We start from the raw sequence: 20,692 nt of genomic DNA on the forward strand, positions 1-20,692 counted from the left end.
TTGTTGCACATGCATGCTTACCCTTCTTTAAGCAATATAGGTTGCTCTATGCTCTTGTGATCTCTCCTTCCCGAAGATGAAATTAAATCTAGAAACTAAAAGGTGAACAAAAAGCATAGATAAAAATGACAATACCACACTACCCAAATTAAAATCGTTAACATTTGTACAGCACAGCACTACAGGAAAATATTGTAAAAGTAGTTAAACAGAAGGTAATGGCAGAAGCTTGATGAATTTGGGAGGTTTTCTGGGTTGTAAACTAAAAATAGCACAAATACTTTTAAGCAGAAAAACTGCAGATGACCAACACTACTTCTTGTGCTTCTCCTTTGTTATATGTATCTTTCACTTCCTTTTAGACAAAGCAATTTTCATCACAGATCTGCAGCATCCTATGAAGTATGCAGGTCTCAAGCTCTACACAGCAGCTTGTTAATCCAACCTAATTATTAAATAGAATTAGATCCAAAGATATTCTGCTATTGACATGCACATAATTTGATGCAAGTTTCTTAAATATTACAGTTATCAGGAGTCTGCTTTTTCCAGCACATGCTTCCTGGTTTACAAACAGTATGCATTACATTCTAGGATTCCGAGGATCAGCTTCAAGAACACAGTAGGATTTTCAGAACATTGACATGTATTACTTACATTTTTTACTGCATCTGCATATTTCTGTTCATTAAAATAGTCATAAAAAGTAGCCATGTAGGATTCCTTGAAATTGGCCTGAAATGCAAAGCCAAAACCACGCATATCATAATACAGTTTATACAGAAATTATTATTGTTAACAGCAGTAGACCACGAGGCAAGCCACCCCAGATAAGAGGGTTTTTTTCTGGCCAGAGGTAAAATAAGCAAGTGCTACGTTCATGTTGTACAGCACACATTCAGTAGTACCAAATTTTTATTTCAAAAAGGTAGCAGAATACATTTCAAATATTTAGTTACTACAGTTAATGCATTCTTCAAAAACTTCAAACTTCTGCTTTGACTTTTAAACTTGGTCCTAAAAGAAGCTGACAGAAAGTGTAAGAGAAGAAATTCTATTGTCTCAAAGGATTCATAACTGAGGTACAGATTCATTTACAGTTGCCTGCGTGAATCCTAACCAGATCACCGGCAACCCCAAATTATCACCAGATATAGCAGTGTGGTGCCTTAGGTATGAAAATTTTATTTCAATCAAACATCCAGAGCATGGCCATCTAGATCTAATCTCACCATTGACTGGCAGAAAACTGAACTGGTATGAAAAGAAGAGTGTAGCCCTTCCCCTTGCTGGGTGATTCTTCTCAGTTGAGCTTTAAAATGCTGAAACAATCTGTAAAGCCCTATAGAGCTGCTATCACATACTGGAGGCAATTAAGAAAATTTCATGGGTTTTCCTGATCACTATCTTTCTTCCAGAAGGAAGGAATGAAAAACCCTGGAACAGACTTCTAGGCTGGTCACACAATTTTGCTTTACTGAAATCTAGTTCAGATTAAGACAGATTTAGTATTCCTGTGAGCATGAGCGGCTTATAGTCAAAGCAAACATAACCAGTTTTGCGTAAGGCTAGTGCAACTCAAGCATTTTAAAGGCTTAACTACAATGAGTGATAAAAGATTAAAAAAAAAAAGAGAAACTCACTTTCCTAAATTAAGCCTTTAAATGAAAATGGCATACTTACAGATTTAGATTTTGATAGGCTGCCTAGCGTTTGAATGGTTTTAGAGATAAGTGTCAAGGTTCGAGAAGTCTGAGGATCCTATAGGAAAGAGAACAGTATTATATGGACTAGCTATTTAAAATAGAGGAATAGAGGAAGGTAAACTACATTTCTTCTTTGTTGTTTCACTTGCAGAAAAGTAACATAAAATTAGAAAAATCCCAATAAAACACTACAGGAAAAAAAGTTGCCTTTTTTAAAGGCTTTTGACTCTTAAGCCATCATGCTTCATAGCTACCCTATTGCTCTTCAGCAATAGGGCAATCACTTGTAAAACAAAAATAAAGATTTCTATCTTGAAGACTATCTGGGTCCTCCCCAGTCCCAGTAAGAACAACTACTAAAACCCTTGGATAAGTTGCTTAACATCCAAAACATTTCCAACGTTGCTGACAATCAATCCAGCATTGATGTAATGCGTCAAAAAATGAAGCAGTGACCATCTTTTCTGCAGCAGCTTAGACCATCTACCGTGTTTGTCCTTAAATTTCACTGTTCCTCCCATACCTCCCAAATTCTTCACATACACAGTCATTCAACATATGCTTCATATCCAAGACAAACATAGCAGTACTTTGAACTAACAAAGGTACTTCTCCTAAAGGCTATTAAAACAACTGAAGAAAGAGTCTTGATAGACAGACTATGGTGACACAACCATATACATAGCTAGAAACAGTACTTACTGGATGGTGTGGTGTAAGCTGAAAGAGGTTTGGGGAAAGAATGGCAGGAGCAAAGAATCTCAGGAAAATAAAGCTGCTAACAGCTGTATACCTCACATCTAGGTCACCTAGATAAAAAAAAAAGGACCTCTACTCAGCATTTCAATAATCCTTCCTTAAAAACCTTCTGAAATTATCAGAGTGCCTTCAGAAAGCATGCGCTGGAAACGTATACATCTGCGAGTTACAGGATTAACTGATGATGGAGGATTTGGAGCCAGAGATCGGCTAGCATAACCAAGGAAATGTCAATGACACTCTTAAAAAGAAGCAAGTTCACGACACAGGCTACAAAGAGAACACCATTCACTTTTCCACCGCACAGGGAATTTCATACAAACATCTGCTATTCCATCTATGCATCTATGGTATGATGAGTAACTTAGTTTATGAAACGTTCAGCACAGAGGCCAACTCTCAGTTATCTCGTTATAGCCCTGAGCACAAGTGCTGTACAGAGTCCTAATGTAGCTATTCCAGTCAGTAATTACAGAAAATACAATTTATTTATTTATTTTTACATAACATAATGAGCACGACAGCACAATCAATGGCTTTCTGCTTGAACTTCTCTACTATGAAGTGACTGTTTAAAACCTGAACTTGGATTACTCTAAAACTTCCTTATTGTAATCTGCTTCCCTTCATGAAAATACGTAGGTTGGTTGTTTTGCTCAATTCTGGTTTTATATTGCCTGCTCATTCTCACAGAGCCAAAACAACTAGGAGGGAGCAGAAAGAATTCTCTCTTGACAGCCAGAAAACCTTTGCAGCACATGGGCCTCTTAGGGCAATGAGCTTGCAATGACTCAAATAATCTATAGATTGGCCTTTACTACAGATTGATGGACGAGGAGAAAATAATTCAGCTGCATGAAGTCTGCAGAATGAGCCATTACAAAAACCTGAACATTTGAGAACTGAGCATACTTTGCAAATATTGAAACTGTAAATACATACTGTCATAATGCTCTTTTTAAATGCTGTTTTCCTTTGAAAGATATTTAAGGAAAACTCATACAATCATTAAAAGTCATGTCCTTTGTGGAATGAATAATCAAGGAAAAACCAGCAATAATACACACTCCAAATGGTATTTTGGATAATTACTAAATTCAATTAGTTCAATTACTAAATCCATCATGGATCATGCAGACTGCTAGACTACACCTACACTTAAAAGCTATCAGTGATGTAAAATAAAACAATATATACAAACTTACCTTGAAAACGTTTGGCAGCTGATTCTCTCAGTGAAAAGAAAATATCACACATCACTGTAGGGCAGCTTACACCAGATTTTGTAATTACAGTAAAAATGCGATCAACATATTGCCTCAGATTTTCCTGAAAAATTCAATGATTATGACGAAATTAGCATCATTTTCTGCTGTGGAAAGTGGTATTATTCCCAGTTTTATTCATAATGGCATCATTAAAGATTCTCACTTTCAACATTATATTCTTGCAAAACAATCTCACACTCAATGATACTGTCTTCTGTAAATGCACGTATGCAAGTACAAGAGTAAAAATATTATTCATATCAAAAACAAACATCAAGTGATACGGCTGTATGGCATGTCGTTCCTTTTCGTAGCACCATTTTCTAAGTCTGTGGCTATACTGATGATGAAGTTATCCTTGTCCTCAAGGGCAGGGGGAGAAGTGATTAACATTCTACAGATATTGTATTTATAGCATAATGTAAAGCTGTTGTAAAATAATTATAATGGTTTGTGGTCTTAAGAAGGCTTCCAGTGTATTCTAATGAATGACAAAATTATTTGCAACATCAAACATCTGAGGACCTCAGTTAAACTTGATAGTGTAAACAGGGATTATATCTTCAAAATCTAATGCATACCCTGTTATTTTCCAGGTTTTCACCATCTTTTAATTTCACAGGATCAATTTCACAAGGTTTATGGACCTGGCAGATCTAGAAAAAAAATACAGTAAACAATTAATATATAAATTTACCTTCAAGTAGAAAAAGTTTTGTAAAAAGCATAATCTGTTAGTTTTTTGGGGTAGAAGGCAAAAGCCAACTTCAGAAATTGTATTTTTTTCTTTTGACAAAGCATCTAAGATAACTACATGTGATCTTTATTTTATTTCCAAAAAGTAACATTAATTTCTTCTACCTTTTCCTTCAACTGAAATGAAGAATTGTTCATTAGACTCTCTCAAGCAAGGCTGTTCAAGAAAAGTCCTACTTTGCCAAAACAGTTAACTTTGAAAGTATATCTATATTATTTAAAAACTTGATGTTTTTTGATGAAATATGAAAACAACAGCTGAAGAAATTGTCAAATCATTTAAAGGAAGTCTGTGGTCTGAAAGTATCACCCAATTACTGCACTAAAATACCCACACCCACCATTCTGGACTGGATAGATAATAAACCATTGTTACAATACACGCATCACATACACAGTTACCCAAGAGTAATTTTATTCCTTTACACCCACCAGATAAAATGTATTACTTATAGCTTCCCAGCAGCTTTCTGCTGTATATATTCTTCATTCATTTAAGTTATTACTTTATTAATTTCTCAGAAACAATAAGTGTTAGATTTTATAAAACAGAGTAATATAGTTAAATAAATGGAAACCTTCCTTCTCCTTTAATACAATCCAACTGTTTCTGAATTGGGTGACTCAGCTGTGGCGAAACTAACACACAGGATTTTAATGTAGAAACAGGCTCTTAAGCATTATTCCTACAAAGTCATCTTAAAATGGGAAGGAATAAACAGTATCTGCTCCCTGAAGGCCTTTTACAGTGACATTTTATCAAATAAACAGTCTAAACTGCTCTTACCTCATCTATAATTGGCTTTAGTGTAACTTGCAGATAATGCATCCCTGCCAGTTTCATTGTCTCGTCAATGCACTTGGAAGTTAATGAGTTTCCTCTGAAAATGGTGTTTGGATCTCTGGAAGTGAACAGTTTTCTGTAATTTAGTCTTTGCAATAAACTGCTAATACATGAAAATAAAAGAAGTGGTGAAAGGTGACGGAAATCTGAGTTTGAATGCACAAACAAAAACTCCCTTTGACACCAGCCTGCCGTTAAATGCAGTCACGTAGCATTTAGTGCACTTCCAGGTTATAACAGAAAAGTAGTAGTCATGGTAAGTCCAGAGGGACTACAGATTTTCTTCTTTGTATTAGCGCAGTGTGCTCAGTGCACCATCCAAACACATGGCAACACGCAGGCTCAAATCAAAGGGGTTTGCAATATAAACAGGGAAAAATGTGCCTGCTTTCATGTGCTACTGAACAGCATTATTTTGAGTAAGGGAAGGAGGCAGTGATTTTAGTCTCGCAACAACACTGGACATTACACATGACCTACTACCTTCTCCTACAAAATGAGTACTTGTAAGCTGGGATGGAGGTGAAAATACCAGCTCCAGTGACACAGCCATCTTTTCTAGGTGTCACTGTCTTGTGATAACACTATTAAACACAGCGCAGATCCCAATTCTGCCCCAAGAACTGCGTGGATAGCTGATGCCATGCAGACTCTCAGTTTTTCTGAAAAGCCACTTGCACAGAATTCTTCTTGTACTAGACAGACATATGGCCACAGTGATTCGTTAGGCTTTAGCTAGCTGCACTATTACATGTACCTTTTTTAGTATTACTTGCATTTTGAGAATGCGAGTAATTTCATATTGATTTTGTACCTGCAATTCCTTGTATAGCAATTTACATTATGCAGCTAGGTACATAATAAACGATCTCATCTACAACCCATATGATCAAAACCTGTGCGGACTGACAGCACATCAAACTTGGGTATGAAGTTATTTGCTTGTTTCTGTACACACACCAATATCTTTTCTGTTGTTTATAGCTTACTACAGTTGTACCCATTTACAAGCAGTGAATAACAGGATGAATTACTTTGTTGGATTCATCATTTTGTTTCATTAAAAAGCAAGCTCACTGCCTGTTACAAATGCCAGAAAGCCCTGAAAACAAACACCATCTTTGCTGGTGTATCACAGGAACATGACTGACTAGGGAGCAGCAAATTTCCTCATACTGCAGCAACCAAGCTGTTTCAGCCAACCTGCAGCACAGAAAAAATAAACCTACCTACAGGAAGGAAAACACTATCCCTCAGACACTCTGAAAAAAGCCAACCCACACAAAGACTTTATTTTGTACTGAGGATGCTGTTACTTTAGAGTCAGTATCTGTCATTCCCCTTGACTCCCAATTGTCTCTTCTACTGTCAGTCAAGGGCACGACTACATAGGCACAAGCCTTATGGCAACAAATGTTCTTTAGGACCTGCCTGGTGTGAATATTAGGTCTTACACTACTAAACTGTCAGCACACTAGTTAAGTCAAACAAGGGACTTACAAGAAGTGACCAGCAAAAAGATTTTGTTTTCTGCTATCCACTGCCAGATCCAATCCCATCTTTGTTCCTCAGCCCTCTAATTGGAAAGATAAGACACACCACTTGCCTTAAATATTCATGATTAGGAAGAAACTTGCTTTTGGTTTTGAACAAATTCAACAACCACTTTTACTCAGCACTAGATGATTTATTAGCACACTATAAAGCTGAAAATTTCATATGAACAGCTGAAGGTAATGTAGGATTTCACAGTTATCATCAAATACAATTAATCCCTGCCCTCAGACCTTACAAATAGTCTTGCAAATGTATTTCGCAAAACGTGATGGGTATTCCTCCTAAAAACCAAACTCACCAGATCTTCAGAGCAGTGAATGCATTTATAAAGAACTCTGCCACTCAGCTGGGAGGAACAGGAACAACTCCAACAGTTTCTTTTGAAATCACATATAATCCTAGAAACTGAGTGGAGGATCCTAACACTAGCCAATGCAGAGTAGGTGTGTTTGATAGCAATTTGTTTTTTGGTACTTACTGAGTTCTCTTCACTTCAGCATTCGCAATGGCACTTATGAAAGGCACAATTCTGCCATAGTGTAAGAAAAGCCTGACAAGAGGTATGGCTGCTTCCTGTTTTTCTCTGCAAACTTCACCCAAAATGTGTGCAGCTGATGCTGAAACAGGCTGAACAGTGGAAAGAAATAAAAACTTTGAGAGATCTTTCTAGAACAAGCATCCTTTCTTACTTTTCCCATTAGCTCCTTAATGCAGAACCCCACACAACAGTTGCAGTGGCCAGTTACCCAAACATGCCTGTACATAACATGGGTGGGCATTACATTCCATGTTTTGTTGGCTGTAAGTTTTGATCACAAGAGGGCAGCAATTTAAAAAACTATTACAGTGCAGTTTCTCCCCCCCCCCATTTTTAATAGCTGTCTTTTCACCGGATGTCACTATTGCTTGGGAAGCAAGTGAAGAGGAAGAACTCTAACCCTTCTCAATTTCAAGCCACAGTAAGTACAGAACCCAGCTCTTGTACTGAAAAAGTAAAAGCATTGTTACAACTGCTAAAAGTATACATAATGGCAGACACAGTCCAACCCTCTGACATTTCAGGATTAGTTCTTGCTCTGGGTTTGGGCGTTTTTTTTAATTGTGTGAGTAAACCTGTTCCTCTCCACTAAAGGAAAAACAATTGATCAAACCGAAGTTTACTTTGCATTTTCGCATGTAAAATTAGAAAGCCACGGAGAATATGCTGCTGTTAAAACCACTAGTGTTCCTGGGTGTGCCTTCACCCACTATACTACATGCAGATAAAGATCTTTTCTGCAAGGACTGAAAACAAGCACTAGGGATATGCAGAGCTTAACAAGGCCCTCAGGTTGGAAAAGGAAGAAGCTGAAGTCTCTGGTAATTACACAACTATGGTGCCAGCAAGATAGCGATAAACATTCAGAGAGACCCCTGTGAGGATGATCTGCAGGTAAACAAGCAGCACAAGCAAATTACCTCAACATCTGCAGATTTTAGCAGGAGGTCTCTAAGTGGACTGTAATAGTCTGAGGAAAAAACATGGTCCTCAGTGTAAACCACATTTAACCTTAAGGAACCGAGGTCATCAGGTTTCAATGTCTTGTTACCATTGTCTCTGGGCTGCAGGAAATACCTGATATGCAAAAAATAAGACAGAAAGTTTGTACTGAAACACAAGATTACCTCAGGCTACATATGAACTTATATAAAATGTATATATACACACAATATTTATATACATATCAAATTCTTGAGAGTTCTGAATCAGACTTTCTAATTAAGTTTGCCAGTCTATTTTGCACCAACTGCAACATAGGAAGTTCTGATCATAAAGATTTATGCAGATATGATTAAAAACCCACACACTACAACTATGGCACTGCTGATGAACTGCAGTAAATAGCATCATCAAGCCAATGCATTAGAACTCCCACACGCAATACAGAGGCAGGCTGAAATCTCTAATCACATTATCAAAACTTCTTGTTCTTACAGTTGCTAAGATTACTTTGGCTTACTTACAAAAAAAGATACAAATTAAATCTATTTAAACTTTATCACATAGCAGTAATTACTCTTAAGTCTTCAGAGCAGACATATGCTTCTACTTATTCTCCAAGAGAAAAATGTCAAATACCATGCTTCGTAAGAACTAGACTGTCGGAGAAATTTCAAAGGGAGTCTCAGTTCTCCTAGAAATTCGTCTCCAAACTTCAAGTTACTGGCATTCCAAAGATCAACTCTGTAATAGAAATAAATAATTTAAAAATATCCATGATAAATAAAAAAATTTAAACCAAACAATCCCAAACTTGTTTTCAATTTTGTTGGGTTTTCCCTCTCCTCAAGCCTATGAGTTAGAAAGTCTCAAAACTGTACAACAATGGTTTCCAAACAATAAAAAGAAGACAACTGTACCTTAGATTTCTGGAGCCTTGCAATTCACCTCCATGAAACATCAGTGAAAAAAATCATCTAGACTACGTTTCCCTCATCTGTACTGTTTCCACTATCCATATTGATAAAGATTCAGGGGGCTGTTTGGCTATCTGAGATAATAGAAAACTACAGGTAAAATGGACACCAGGGGAAAAAAGTGCAGAGATATTTAAGGACTCCATACTGTCAGTCCTAGTCTAATTTGGGATTACTAGCAGCTAAGTAGCAGCTTTACAGAGTTAGGCTGAATGTCCTTCCCAGTGCTCTAGCTCCTGGGAAGACTTTGTCAAGTTTACAAATTTGTTGCACCAAACTAGTTCTGTAGAGATACTCAAAACCTTAAGACAGTTCTACCACTCTGTATAATCAGTGTATTGACTGAAGCCTACACAATTTCTGGGACTCAGTCCCTTATGTTTGGGAAGTTCTGATATGTATCTCTAGATGATACTTCCTTCCCTTTCACGTGCTCTTTAATGTTAGGATGTAAAACAACTGCACTGAGATTCAAAGTAGAAGTACTGGTGTCTAACCTGGCATTTATCTATAAATGCTACAATTCTCATCTCGGACCAAGGGTTTCAAACTCCAGGGTAGTTGTTTCTGTACGTATTTTAAGGTTTCCTCTGAGAAGCATTTCTATTTTAAAACAAGCTCAGCTGAAAATTTTGCAGCTAAGTGACAGTCTGAATGTGCCTTAAGCTTTATGGAAAAAAAAAATATATGGGAAAAAATACAGGTTTTCAAATAATGAAGATTTTTAGAAGACCAACTTTAATTTGGATAAGATGCAAAGTCATTCATTTATGGACATATTTACACAGCCTTTCTAGTTGCAAGAAAGTCACAGCAGTCTTGTCAGGGTATGGATGTTGATAGTCCTGCTAAAGGTTTATCCTACCTTATGCAAGTGCAGAGGATGTCACTTAAATCCTCTGAGCCTTGTATCTCTCAACAGTGTCTCATGCATCAAGTTCCTACGCTAGACATACCATCAGCTCACACTGCATGCCTGCTGGGTTAAGTTCTTCAAATCTCTGATATTTTGGCAATATTTCTGCAGGGCAAGAATTCCCCAAAATGAAAAAACTTCTTTGAAAACTCACCTCCTCTCCCCTTTCTCCATATCTGGTTGGTTACTATCTTGCTAACTAATTCAGATGGCTAAAAGCAGCTTCAGGAGGAGAGGAATCTTTTGAGTTTATTTACACGTAGTCCAACTTACAATTTGTCAAGTATTTACAGGCTACTGGTTTCGAGTTTATCCAAATTCTTTCAAGACGCCCACTAGCAATAACACTTTCAAACATACCGAGCCAAAGGGTGTTCCCCCAGAGCAACTTGTTACAGGGGGGAAAAAAAAAAAAAAGTCAGTGCAAAGGATCTGTAGGAGAGGAACTAACAGCTTCAGGTAGATTTCACACTACACAGTAAGCAAAGCAGGCATGCAAATTCTGAAATTACTGTTTTGGGCGCTTAGAGTACAAAGCATAAGCAGCATTTAAAAATTGTAATACACAGACCTCAGAGTCTAAAAGATTACTGTTTCCCCAAGGTTTTTAGAAGGCAAAAGTATAGCAAGTGTTATTCTAAAACTGGTCACACTGTAGTCACAGAAAGAAAGAAACAACAAAGAGGGGGAGGAGAAACAATGAATTTCACCAGAACATCTGGTCCCTAAGTGTTGATATGCCCTGCCTGCAACTTCCTACACCCACTCAAAAAGAGAAACTTTCATAGCTTTAAAGGGAAACCATGAGAGACTAAGTCTCCTCTTTACCCTGTGGAACGGTATTTTTCTCAGGAGAGAAAAAGAAAACAACCCCCCAAACCCATAAATTGTATGATCTATCCAGAGGGCATGGGGGCAATCTAACTCTGACTAAACAGACTGGAGGAAGTGAGAGGGGGTGGAAGGGGAACCTGAGATGGAAACAAAAACACTCTGTCCTATAGGGGACAAAACCTCTGAGCAAAGAGTTTGCCCAATCAACACTAACAAATAATAGACAAAAGCAGATAAAGTGCTTAATCTTTTCCCAACTATTTTGTAAGCCTCCTCAGAAACTATTCATCTTTACCACACTGTGATGTGTTGGTTTTAAGGAATGAAAGACTTCTCTGAAGCTCATCGCCTCATACATTATCATTGCAGACAGTCATTTGTCCAGAAAATATACTAAGTAAAACTGTAAACTATATAATTCCATTTAGTCCAACAGTATAAAATAAGAATCAACCAAAAAAAAAGCAGTGTGTAACCACTGTCCAAAGCCTAGGGTCCCCTTCCAGAGTCACAAAACTATCAGACAATCCTAGCTTTCATTTAAAAATCAGTGCATTGCTGGGCATCATGGTTACAAAGAACAGACTGGGGCTCCCAAGACACTCTTCAGTTGCCCATTCCATTACATACATCCCATGGGGTATGGAACATGTTACTTCATATCTGCTTACACCATGCAAAGATTTGCAGAAATATAGTCTGGTGCTCGGACTAGGTCATCCGCTATGCTGCCAACACTGCCACCACCAAAGCAGCATAGCACTGAATCTGGGCCTTTGCTCTCTCTCCTATGAATTAGCTGTGGGTTGCCCTTAAACCAGCTACCTTTGCGCTGCCTGATGCAGATATTGTCAGAGAAACAGAATACAGCTCTTGCCTCTCTCACGTATTAACAGTTTCCCTTTCCTGTCTCACACAGCCATGGCAAACAAACCTATTAATGATCTTGTAGTGCTGTGATACTACACTAACGGGCTACATGAACCAGCAGCTGACCGTCAAATTAGAACAGCCCTCATCCATTCATTCGTGAACACAGATGCACCTTTCTTGCGGGCAGTAAGTATTGTTTCCCCTTCCTGGTCTCCCCTCCTTTCCTTACAGCCAATTGTGCTTCTGAAGGGACTAGGGAATGTTTTGGGAGATAAGCCCTTACTGCCTCTCTAGTGGGAATACCTGGGGAAGAAGGCGGTGCCACCATTCTCCCTCAACATTTCTTCCTCCAAATCCTAGCATAAAGGAGAGAGGAATTTCTCAATACCTGATGCAGGTACAGCAGTTTTCAGCTACAGTACACCCAGATCACCAGATGGCTTAAGTCTCTAAGTTTCAATGTATGTGATGGTACAACGCATGTGATACCTTTAGGTTTTGCACCTCCTATTGTCTCCTCTCCACTCTTTCTATTCACCTGTCCCCACAGACACTGTTGACAGGCTGCAGCAGGTTCTAAAATAGTACTAAGTGGGTGGTAGAGGGTGGGGTTGGTTTGTTTTTGAAAAATCAGAGTTGCTTCTTTCCTGTGCAATGGATTTCACATGTATCATACCCAGCCTTGCAAGAAGGGGTTAAAGTCTGGCAGGCAAAAGAGAAGAGAAACTGCCTCTGTCCCAGAGAAACTGAGCTCAAGAGTTTCCTTTCAGGGAAGAAGTAGCTTATATGGGTTGCTAAAATTAAATGATAAAGGAAAACAAACCCTTTAACCGAGAGCGTCACACAACTTCTGGGCTCTCTTGGGAAACTGAGGGAAGGAGGAAAGGGGAGCCCAGACATAAAAGGCTATGCTTAATAACAACTGCACATTAGTATACACACAGTGTATGCAGGATACCAAGGAAAATAATGAGGATTTCTCCCACAGAGGAACTGTCACACATTCACACACATCTACAGGACAGTGGAAGTAAAGAGGCGTACAGATACAGTGACAAAGACTCATCTTGGTTTATGAACAGTAAAACCATGCTTGCCACTTTGAAAACTGAGTCTACTACAAAGTTACACAACTTTAGAAGGAAAGTTTATTAGTACAAAGTGTTTTATATTACCTAATCTCCATTTTGTCAACTTCATCAACATCTTCAATATCAAAATGGGATTTCTTGTTGTAGCTACTGGGTCTTGTAACCTAATAAAAAGCAGGAAACTTTTACGAATTGATCTGATACAAAAGCATACCTATCTTACTTGTTCAGAGCTCTAGAAGATCACAGTCTTTTACTATCAGCAGTGACTTCAATCCTGATTCTGAAAACATTCATGCATGCAAATAAACATGTTGACTAAACAGATTCCTCACTATACAAAAGTGATGGTTACACAATCATATCCAAGAGTAACTAGATACTCCCCACTTCCTTTACCGAGAAAGGACGCCTTAATATTGCTACAGTACTTTGAGTGTACGTTGACAAAAGAAAAGAAAGGAATACCACTTTTATAACCCATCTAGGAAAATAAAAGGGCAATTAATAATTGAGTTTTAAACACAGCTGTACAACAGATGCCCCGAGGCACTCTGAAGAAGGGGAAAAAAAAACCCCAGAACCATCCTTAAAAACATTTTACAGTGGATCTAATTAAAACTGGGAGGTTCTGCCTGTCCTGATATCGCAGAAGTCAATTTATCACGCTCATACAAAAAACACCAAGTAGACCAATTGTCCAAGAGATGCTAGTCTGCGTTATGTGTATCAGAATATAGACCCAGGTGCACAGTTCACCAACTGCATTTGTAAGACTGATAAACAGCAAAGCACAGACAGAAAATAATGGAAGGATAGCTGTAAGTGTAGAGCATTAGTAAAAAAAGTTCTGTACAAACATTTCTTAAAATTTGTTTTCTAGCTTGATTATAAAAAGACTTTGAAGGTCATATTTTTGCACAGTGTGTCAGAAACTTGAAAAAAGGCTACCCCACCCAGCTGAAACCACAGCAGGAACTGATCAAATGCAAGTGTGCATGATGTGTGGGTTCAGCTCTTGGTTGCACACAGAAGCTGAACTTTATTGTAGGTTTAAATACGCTTGTGGCTTAATACTTCCCACTCACAAAAACTGGCTTTTATTGTAAACTTAACTTCTTGGGCTTATATTGTATGTCAGATACAGATGGTACAAACAAGGGAGGCAAAGATATAGCTGCACAAGTGGAGAGGAACCAAAAACGAGTCTTCAGCACGGGACACTCAACAGAGCCTTTTTTGAGTGTGTATGTGTGAGGCAGGCACCGTTTTCAAGGCAATACAAAAAACCTAAAAGGTACTAGCACCAGAGACTAAACCCTCTAGACTATAATTGAATCAAATGCACCTGTAAGCCCAAGAGTATGGAGGAGTTAAATACAGCCTACAACTTCAGCAGCTCAGCACGAATTTTCTCACCCTACCCTTGCAACTGTCTTCCCTGTGGCTTCAAGAAATTATCCTACATAACTGCAAATGACATTTTCTACTACCATTGTGAAACTAATGGTGTAATTTTTAATAAGGAAGCAGACTTTTAAGTGTTTTATTATCTGTAAAACGAGTTGTTAAAAAAAGTTATAGCATAGGTGTAACTTATGGCACATCCCTTTTAAGTGAACACTTTTCTGAAAAGTTTTGCTGGAGTCTGGATGTACAAGGTCCCTCTGTTCATCTGTACAACTGCTTAGTGTGCTGATTAATACAGCTCAAGAGCTATATTCCTAAAAAGATAGCTATATGAGGCCCATGCATTCCAAGGATGAAACTGGAGATGAGGGAACTCCCAGCCCAAAGTGCTGAACTAGCTGCCATGTACCATTTTACAAAAAAGAGGGCACAACTCTGCTGTGCTGGTCCCTTTTTTCGGCAAAGCTGGCAAGCCATTTATCAGCTGCTCAGTTTTTTTCAGCATATGCAGGTTTGCAAACAGGTCCCCAGCACTACGTTCTTCAGTTCCCCTAAGGGGCATTTTTCTGTAGCTGCATATAGAACTCCGAACCCTGACACCATGCTGCAGCTGGAGCAGTGGTGAAAATGGCTCCTAACCATCAGGTGCAAGTTTCACTCACAGCACCCCTTAAATAGGCCCTTAGATTTCCCAAATCAATGATAATCTATTTTCCATTTAGAAAATTAAATCTCTGCGACTTTCTGATTGTAGTAAGGAAAACACCCATTCACTGCCTTTTACAGATCAGCTTCTTCCTTGGAAGCATGGCCAATCACTGTGCTAGCAGACTGCAGGGAAGCTGATGAAGCTGTCTGGAAGCAGTAAGCGACACCACTGTCAACAGCATGAATCTGTGCAGCTTCACAGGAATCAGAGCACTTTATTATCATGCACCAGCCACAGGTCCGCCCATGTCTCATCAGTGAATGTATTTCCCAGTTGTAGCAGTTCTACTGAACCGTGTTCCTTGGAGACATCTAGCCTGATATGTACTAACTACTCTCAAAATGACATGAATCTATGACAGCTCTGTCTGCACTAAGGGTATGTTTATGTTTCAGAGTTCTGGCTGATTCTGACATTTCCCAATCTCTGCTCTTACCCACACAGAAAACATTTTGCTCTGAGTTAGCAGAGCAACCGGGGCATGGGCTTGAATTCAGGTTTTGCTTCTGCTGATAGCTGCATGTAATGCAGCTCCCAGCATAAAGGCAAGCTAAACAAGCCTTCAGTCCCCTCCACAACTCCAGCTGGGAGATGCTTTCTGTTTCTCTCCTTCCTCTCCCAATGTGGCACCACCTGCCAAGTTCAGTGTTTAAATACCAAACATTCACTGTTTCTGCAGTGCACAGAAGGCTGAGAATTCAGACAGGTGAAGTTTTGTGGTTTACCGACTGAATTCCTGGATTACATTCTCATTAAAAAGCTCTTGCTGTCAGATGCCTCCAGAACTGCCTATAAGGAAGCCCATTTTAGTTTATTTACATATAGCATCACTCTTGCGTCACTGCCAAAGGCTGCAGCTCTGGACCAGGTGACAGACTGAAATCCTGGGCAGCCCCGAGTGAACACACGGACACCTCAGTGCAGTTTCAGCACTCAGTACCACAGGCTCTCTCCCCCACCAAACATGCCCATGCAGCACCTCCACACAGTCTCACAGAGTCAGGCAAGCAGGCATGAAGGCTCACTGCCAGCTAAAGTTAAGTCTGCAGTGAAGTTATACCCTAGGAAGGGACATGTTGTGTTACGAGAGGAATGATTACCTTAGATAGCTACCCTGGCCAACCTTCAGGGCTTCCACCCCTTTGGGCAGTGAGAAGGAGCTCCTGCCAATAAAGAACTTGCTATATGTGTTCCACAAATCCAAATACATTACATGGACAAGAGCACATTTCTGCTTTAGATTTCAACTTTAGATTAGTTAGTACAACTGTCAGCTTCTAGGCAAAGACAGTGCTTTGGAGAAGGAGAGGGAAGACAGCACTAAGCCCCTCACTGGCACTGCCAAGAATGGTATGCGCATTTCAGATCTGCACAGTGCAACAGATCTTGTATGGCTCCTCTCTCCCCAGCTCTCCTTCCTGATGTGGCTGCCTGTGCCCCTAAACTGATTTGAGAAACCACATCCCTAGGTGCCATCCCTTTGTGAGCAACAACTTCTAATGTAAATGTGACCTGAATGATGCAAGCTGTATGGGCAGAACAGGCTTTTCAATGATATGCCAGCTGCATTATACTACTCTGGCTTTCATCAACTTTGTTATGCCAGATATGTTCTTGAGGTACCTATTGAAATACAATAGGTAAGTGTAGACTGGGACTAAGATGCCCAAGAGAAAAAGAAAAGAGAAAGATACACATACGTTAGAAGACAGAATGAAAAGTTTCAACAGGTATCCAAATTATAAACACATGCACATGTATGTATGGACACACTGCAATTACAGCTACTCTTGCCAAAAAGAACCAAAATGAGCACTTTCATGAAAGATACACTTTGTCTTAACTGGACTTGTTGAAAATGCTCTGTATTAAATAAAGCTGTAGAGGTTTCACCCACTTGGAGGAAAGGCATTGGTATTGCAGCAGACTGGTAGACAGCCAGAACATGCAGTTTAAGTGCATTTTTCCTCTACAGTTTTCAGTATTCCTAGGAGATAACCTTCCTCCCATTGACTGGGAAAGACAGGGTGGAGCAGCTATAAAAACACAGGGTAAAAAAAAATTATTGTTTTTTTTAAAATCCCATTTTTAACTGTCCTTTTCAAAACTCTTTGGGGTGAGTTGCAATGAAGTGTAAAGCCTGCTGCTCAGAAGTGCCCACCTTGAAACTTCCTACAGAGCACCTGAGCTGAAGCAATATAGTGCTCCCTCAGCAGACAGCTAGTCTGATCCTGGGTACTTCCTTCCCCTGCACCATGCTTTGAAACAGTTTCCAAAGAAGACAGCTGGCACAACATGGAGAGCAGGATGTTGTGCCAACTATCTACAGTATAGTATTTCAGCTTATCACACGTTCCTTTGAAATACCAACCTCAAAATAAAACACTTCATCAAAATGTGGATTGTTGGTCTTCTTTTTAACTTTAGTCTTTTTGGCTTCCGATCTGAATTAAGGAAAAAGAAAAGGTAAGAAACAACATTAGCAGAAGTGTGATCTAAACAGAGCCACTGAGGAACAAATAGTCATCCACTTGATTTATCTGATCAAACTAGAACACCATGTGGTTTCAGCACAGCAAGGCATACATACTCGCAAACATTTATGACGGGGATTCACTGCATGCCTATTTCTCTAAAGTGGCAGTAATCACAGTTTGTTATCCTCTTAAACACAAGTACTTGAACACTGATTCTGTCACTCGCTTGATGCAGCAGAATCTTGTATCTGTACAAAGCAACTGGCAACAATGGGTCTCTGAGTGGCAATATTTGGGGGACAGTCTCAGCCTTGATGTGACTCAAAAATTCCTCATACCCTAAAAGCACAGGAGACAGGAAGACTGACATAGCTATTTCTGTGTTTTATATTATATAATCCTGGCCTGAGGAATCAATTAATGCTTTTCAGTGGTGTTAAATAATCAAAAAAAACCCCAGAATGGCTTCCTCGGTAAGAATATTTTTATTGCTATATTACCATCCTTTTCCCTGCAGCCCCAACAGCACCTAGTTAATGTTATGTTGTTGAATTATCATGAGCAGTGCTGAGCAGAAGTCTTAATTTCTACTGCTCTGTAGGAACAAGACATGGCAGGCCTCCTTCAAACCACTCACTGGGCAATAGGCCTGATGAAGTTCAGCACTGCCTATTCATCCTTTATGGGCAGTGCCATCCACCTGCACCTGTCTTTTAGAATACAGACATCTAACTGCTTGGCATTGGGCTAAAGCCAGCCAATGCATTTCACACAGGCCAGCCAACAGCTGTTTGATGATTTCCAAATGTTATGAACCTATGCTTGATTTGTTCTCGTTACCTAACAAGTGGAAAGCTCTGTGTTGTCCTGTATAACCAATCTTCCCCCACAGCTCTGCAGTAATAAGGCATAGATAAAACTGACACACATGGACAGGCACATCAGCCATGCGGAAAACTGACCTACTAACCATTTTATCCCCGAATCTATCCCTCATTTCTCATGCAGCATAGCTGCTTAGATAGCTTGTAACTGCTTGTATTAACCAGACAACTCTATGTATTCTTTTACAGAGGTCAAGTAAAGCTGGGTCTAATTCCCAGTGCTGCCACAGGTTGCCTGTCACTTGAATGGGCCAGTCCACCAGTGTATAAGGTTTTCCCATATATAATACAGGCATAGAAACAGCTTTGGTCAGGGAGTCTGATGGCTCTCTAGGTACGAATCACACAATAAACAGCAGCACATTTCTTGAATTTTTTTAGGCTTGGCTCTGCATAAATGCAGCAGAATAAAGCAGCTTTCCTACTCTAAAAGGAGAGCCATTGAAAAATCCAGAGAGGAGAATGATGTACAGATTAAGAATATCCCACTATTCCTAGGAGGAGCTGAGAGATAAGAGAGACTAATCGCCTCCAGGACATAGGGCAGATTACCTATCCCATCTCATTAGTCACACTTGCCAATCAGCCTCTTTACTGATAAACCCATCTGGGAGGGGACTGGGAAGCAGGATGTAGAACAGGAGGCGATTAAGGCAAGCACAATTATTGGGCAAATACAAAGCAGTGGATGGGAATAAACTGCATACTGCTTGCTGGAGATAAGAGGCAAGCCTTCTCCCCCCCTAAAAAAAAAGATGGAAATAGGATGAGGCTATACTCCTTACTCTGAAGGGAAATATGTTATCAGTTGTCATACATTATCTGGACTGGGGGGTGGAGAGAAGCAGACAAAGAAAGGTAAGTCTGGACATTCAAGGATACAAGGGTTAGTAAAAAAATAAATCTCCTTGCAGTTTCAGTAATAGCCACCCAGTACCATCTGAAAAAAGTTACAGGCCTAAAACATCAAAGCATACAACTCAAATACACAGCTCACTAATGGAGATAAGGCATAACACACCTAGACAAAGATGAAGAATACAGACCAGTCTCAAAGGCTCCTCGGCATGCAAGGTAAGTATTTGTCAAGAATGCATCTTATTTACAGTATTTTCACTAAATTGTTGTAAAACATTATGAATAACCCACACTACCAAATCTGACTCTTTGAGGTCATCACAGAGCTGTTCTGTTTCTAACATGGCACAGACATAAAAGATGACTCTGGATAAGCAGAAACAAAATAGTGACATCCAACAGCACAGGAAATTTTTATAACAGAACAGGAAAATTTAATCCCAAATTTAAACTGAAGAGTATTATGCAGAATCTTGTTACTAAAACCTCATTCCAAATTTTATCTGTGCTATTATGTCCACATATATCAAATTACAGGACTGAGCCACCTAGGGCTTTCACAATACATATTAATTTGCCACACCTTGAAAGTGAAAATACTCTAAATATTCACATACAAATGTGCATACATTGCAAGATGTTGATGTATTCAGCTTTCTTTTCTGCCCCTGCCCAAAACTAGGCAATAAATTTGTTCTAAAACTGGCCTCCAACTGTGAGGTGAGAAGATGCACAAATTAAACCTAACCACAAATTACATACTCCAGGATATTCAAATTATTCAGACCTTTACATAAATCAAAACTGAAACAAGCCTCAAATTACTTTACTATAATTCAGTAGTTCATACATGCATGCACACACAAACACTTAACATATTCTAGTGGTGTCTAAATACTCTCAACTATCCATCTGAGAATGCAGATTTCTAATAGACAAAGGAAACAGAAACCATAATTTTAAAATGGAAGCTCTTGTATGTGCAATACTTGCCTGGAGGGTCCTGCTAAGGTAACGGTGGCGTAGGGATCACATTGCCCGTTCACAATGGGCAGCCCTTGGCATTCTAAAACTCTAGAAAAGAAGAAAATGCAGACAAACAAATCAATGAAATGGGAAGAGACTGGAGTGAAAACAAAAACAATGCATTTTCATCCTGTTCCCTTTTCACAATGCTTTACACTACAGAATTGAAATGTCACTAAGCACAAGCCTGTAATTTATACCTAAACTTGAAAACACATTTTGGTCTTAAATACTAACTTTAACGAGGTCAAAAATACTGTTAAATTA

The 20,692-nt window shown here is 39.1% G+C and overlaps 1 protein-coding gene across 1 annotated transcript in view; it reads right to left on the minus strand.

Annotated features, from left to right (window-relative positions):
- Window positions 1-20,692, minus strand: part of RASA3 (RAS p21 protein activator 3) — a 94,849-nt gene that overhangs the window by 15,020 nt on the left and 59,137 nt on the right. Inside the window, exons 5-17 of the mRNA XM_059827314.1 lie at window positions 20,393-20,473; window positions 17,552-17,624; window positions 13,146-13,225; window positions 9,010-9,114; window positions 8,349-8,505; window positions 7,369-7,517; window positions 5,277-5,391; window positions 4,315-4,389; window positions 3,671-3,794; window positions 2,409-2,515; window positions 1,684-1,761; window positions 658-735; window positions 22-95 (exon numbers count right to left, since the gene is read on the minus strand). Of these exons, the coding sequence (XP_059683297.1) occupies window positions 22-95; window positions 658-735; window positions 1,684-1,761; window positions 2,409-2,515; window positions 3,671-3,794; window positions 4,315-4,389; window positions 5,277-5,391; window positions 7,369-7,517; window positions 8,349-8,505; window positions 9,010-9,114; window positions 13,146-13,225; window positions 17,552-17,624; window positions 20,393-20,473 (1,296 nt within the window). The remainder of the gene's footprint in view (window positions 1-21; window positions 96-657; window positions 736-1,683; window positions 1,762-2,408; window positions 2,516-3,670; window positions 3,795-4,314; window positions 4,390-5,276; window positions 5,392-7,368; window positions 7,518-8,348; window positions 8,506-9,009; window positions 9,115-13,145; window positions 13,226-17,551; window positions 17,625-20,392; window positions 20,474-20,692) is intronic.

Source organism: Gavia stellata, chromosome 1, assembly GCF_030936135.1.
Source record: "Gavia stellata isolate bGavSte3 chromosome 1, bGavSte3.hap2, whole genome shotgun sequence".
NCBI lineage: Eukaryota > Metazoa > Chordata > Aves > Gaviiformes > Gaviidae > Gavia > Gavia stellata.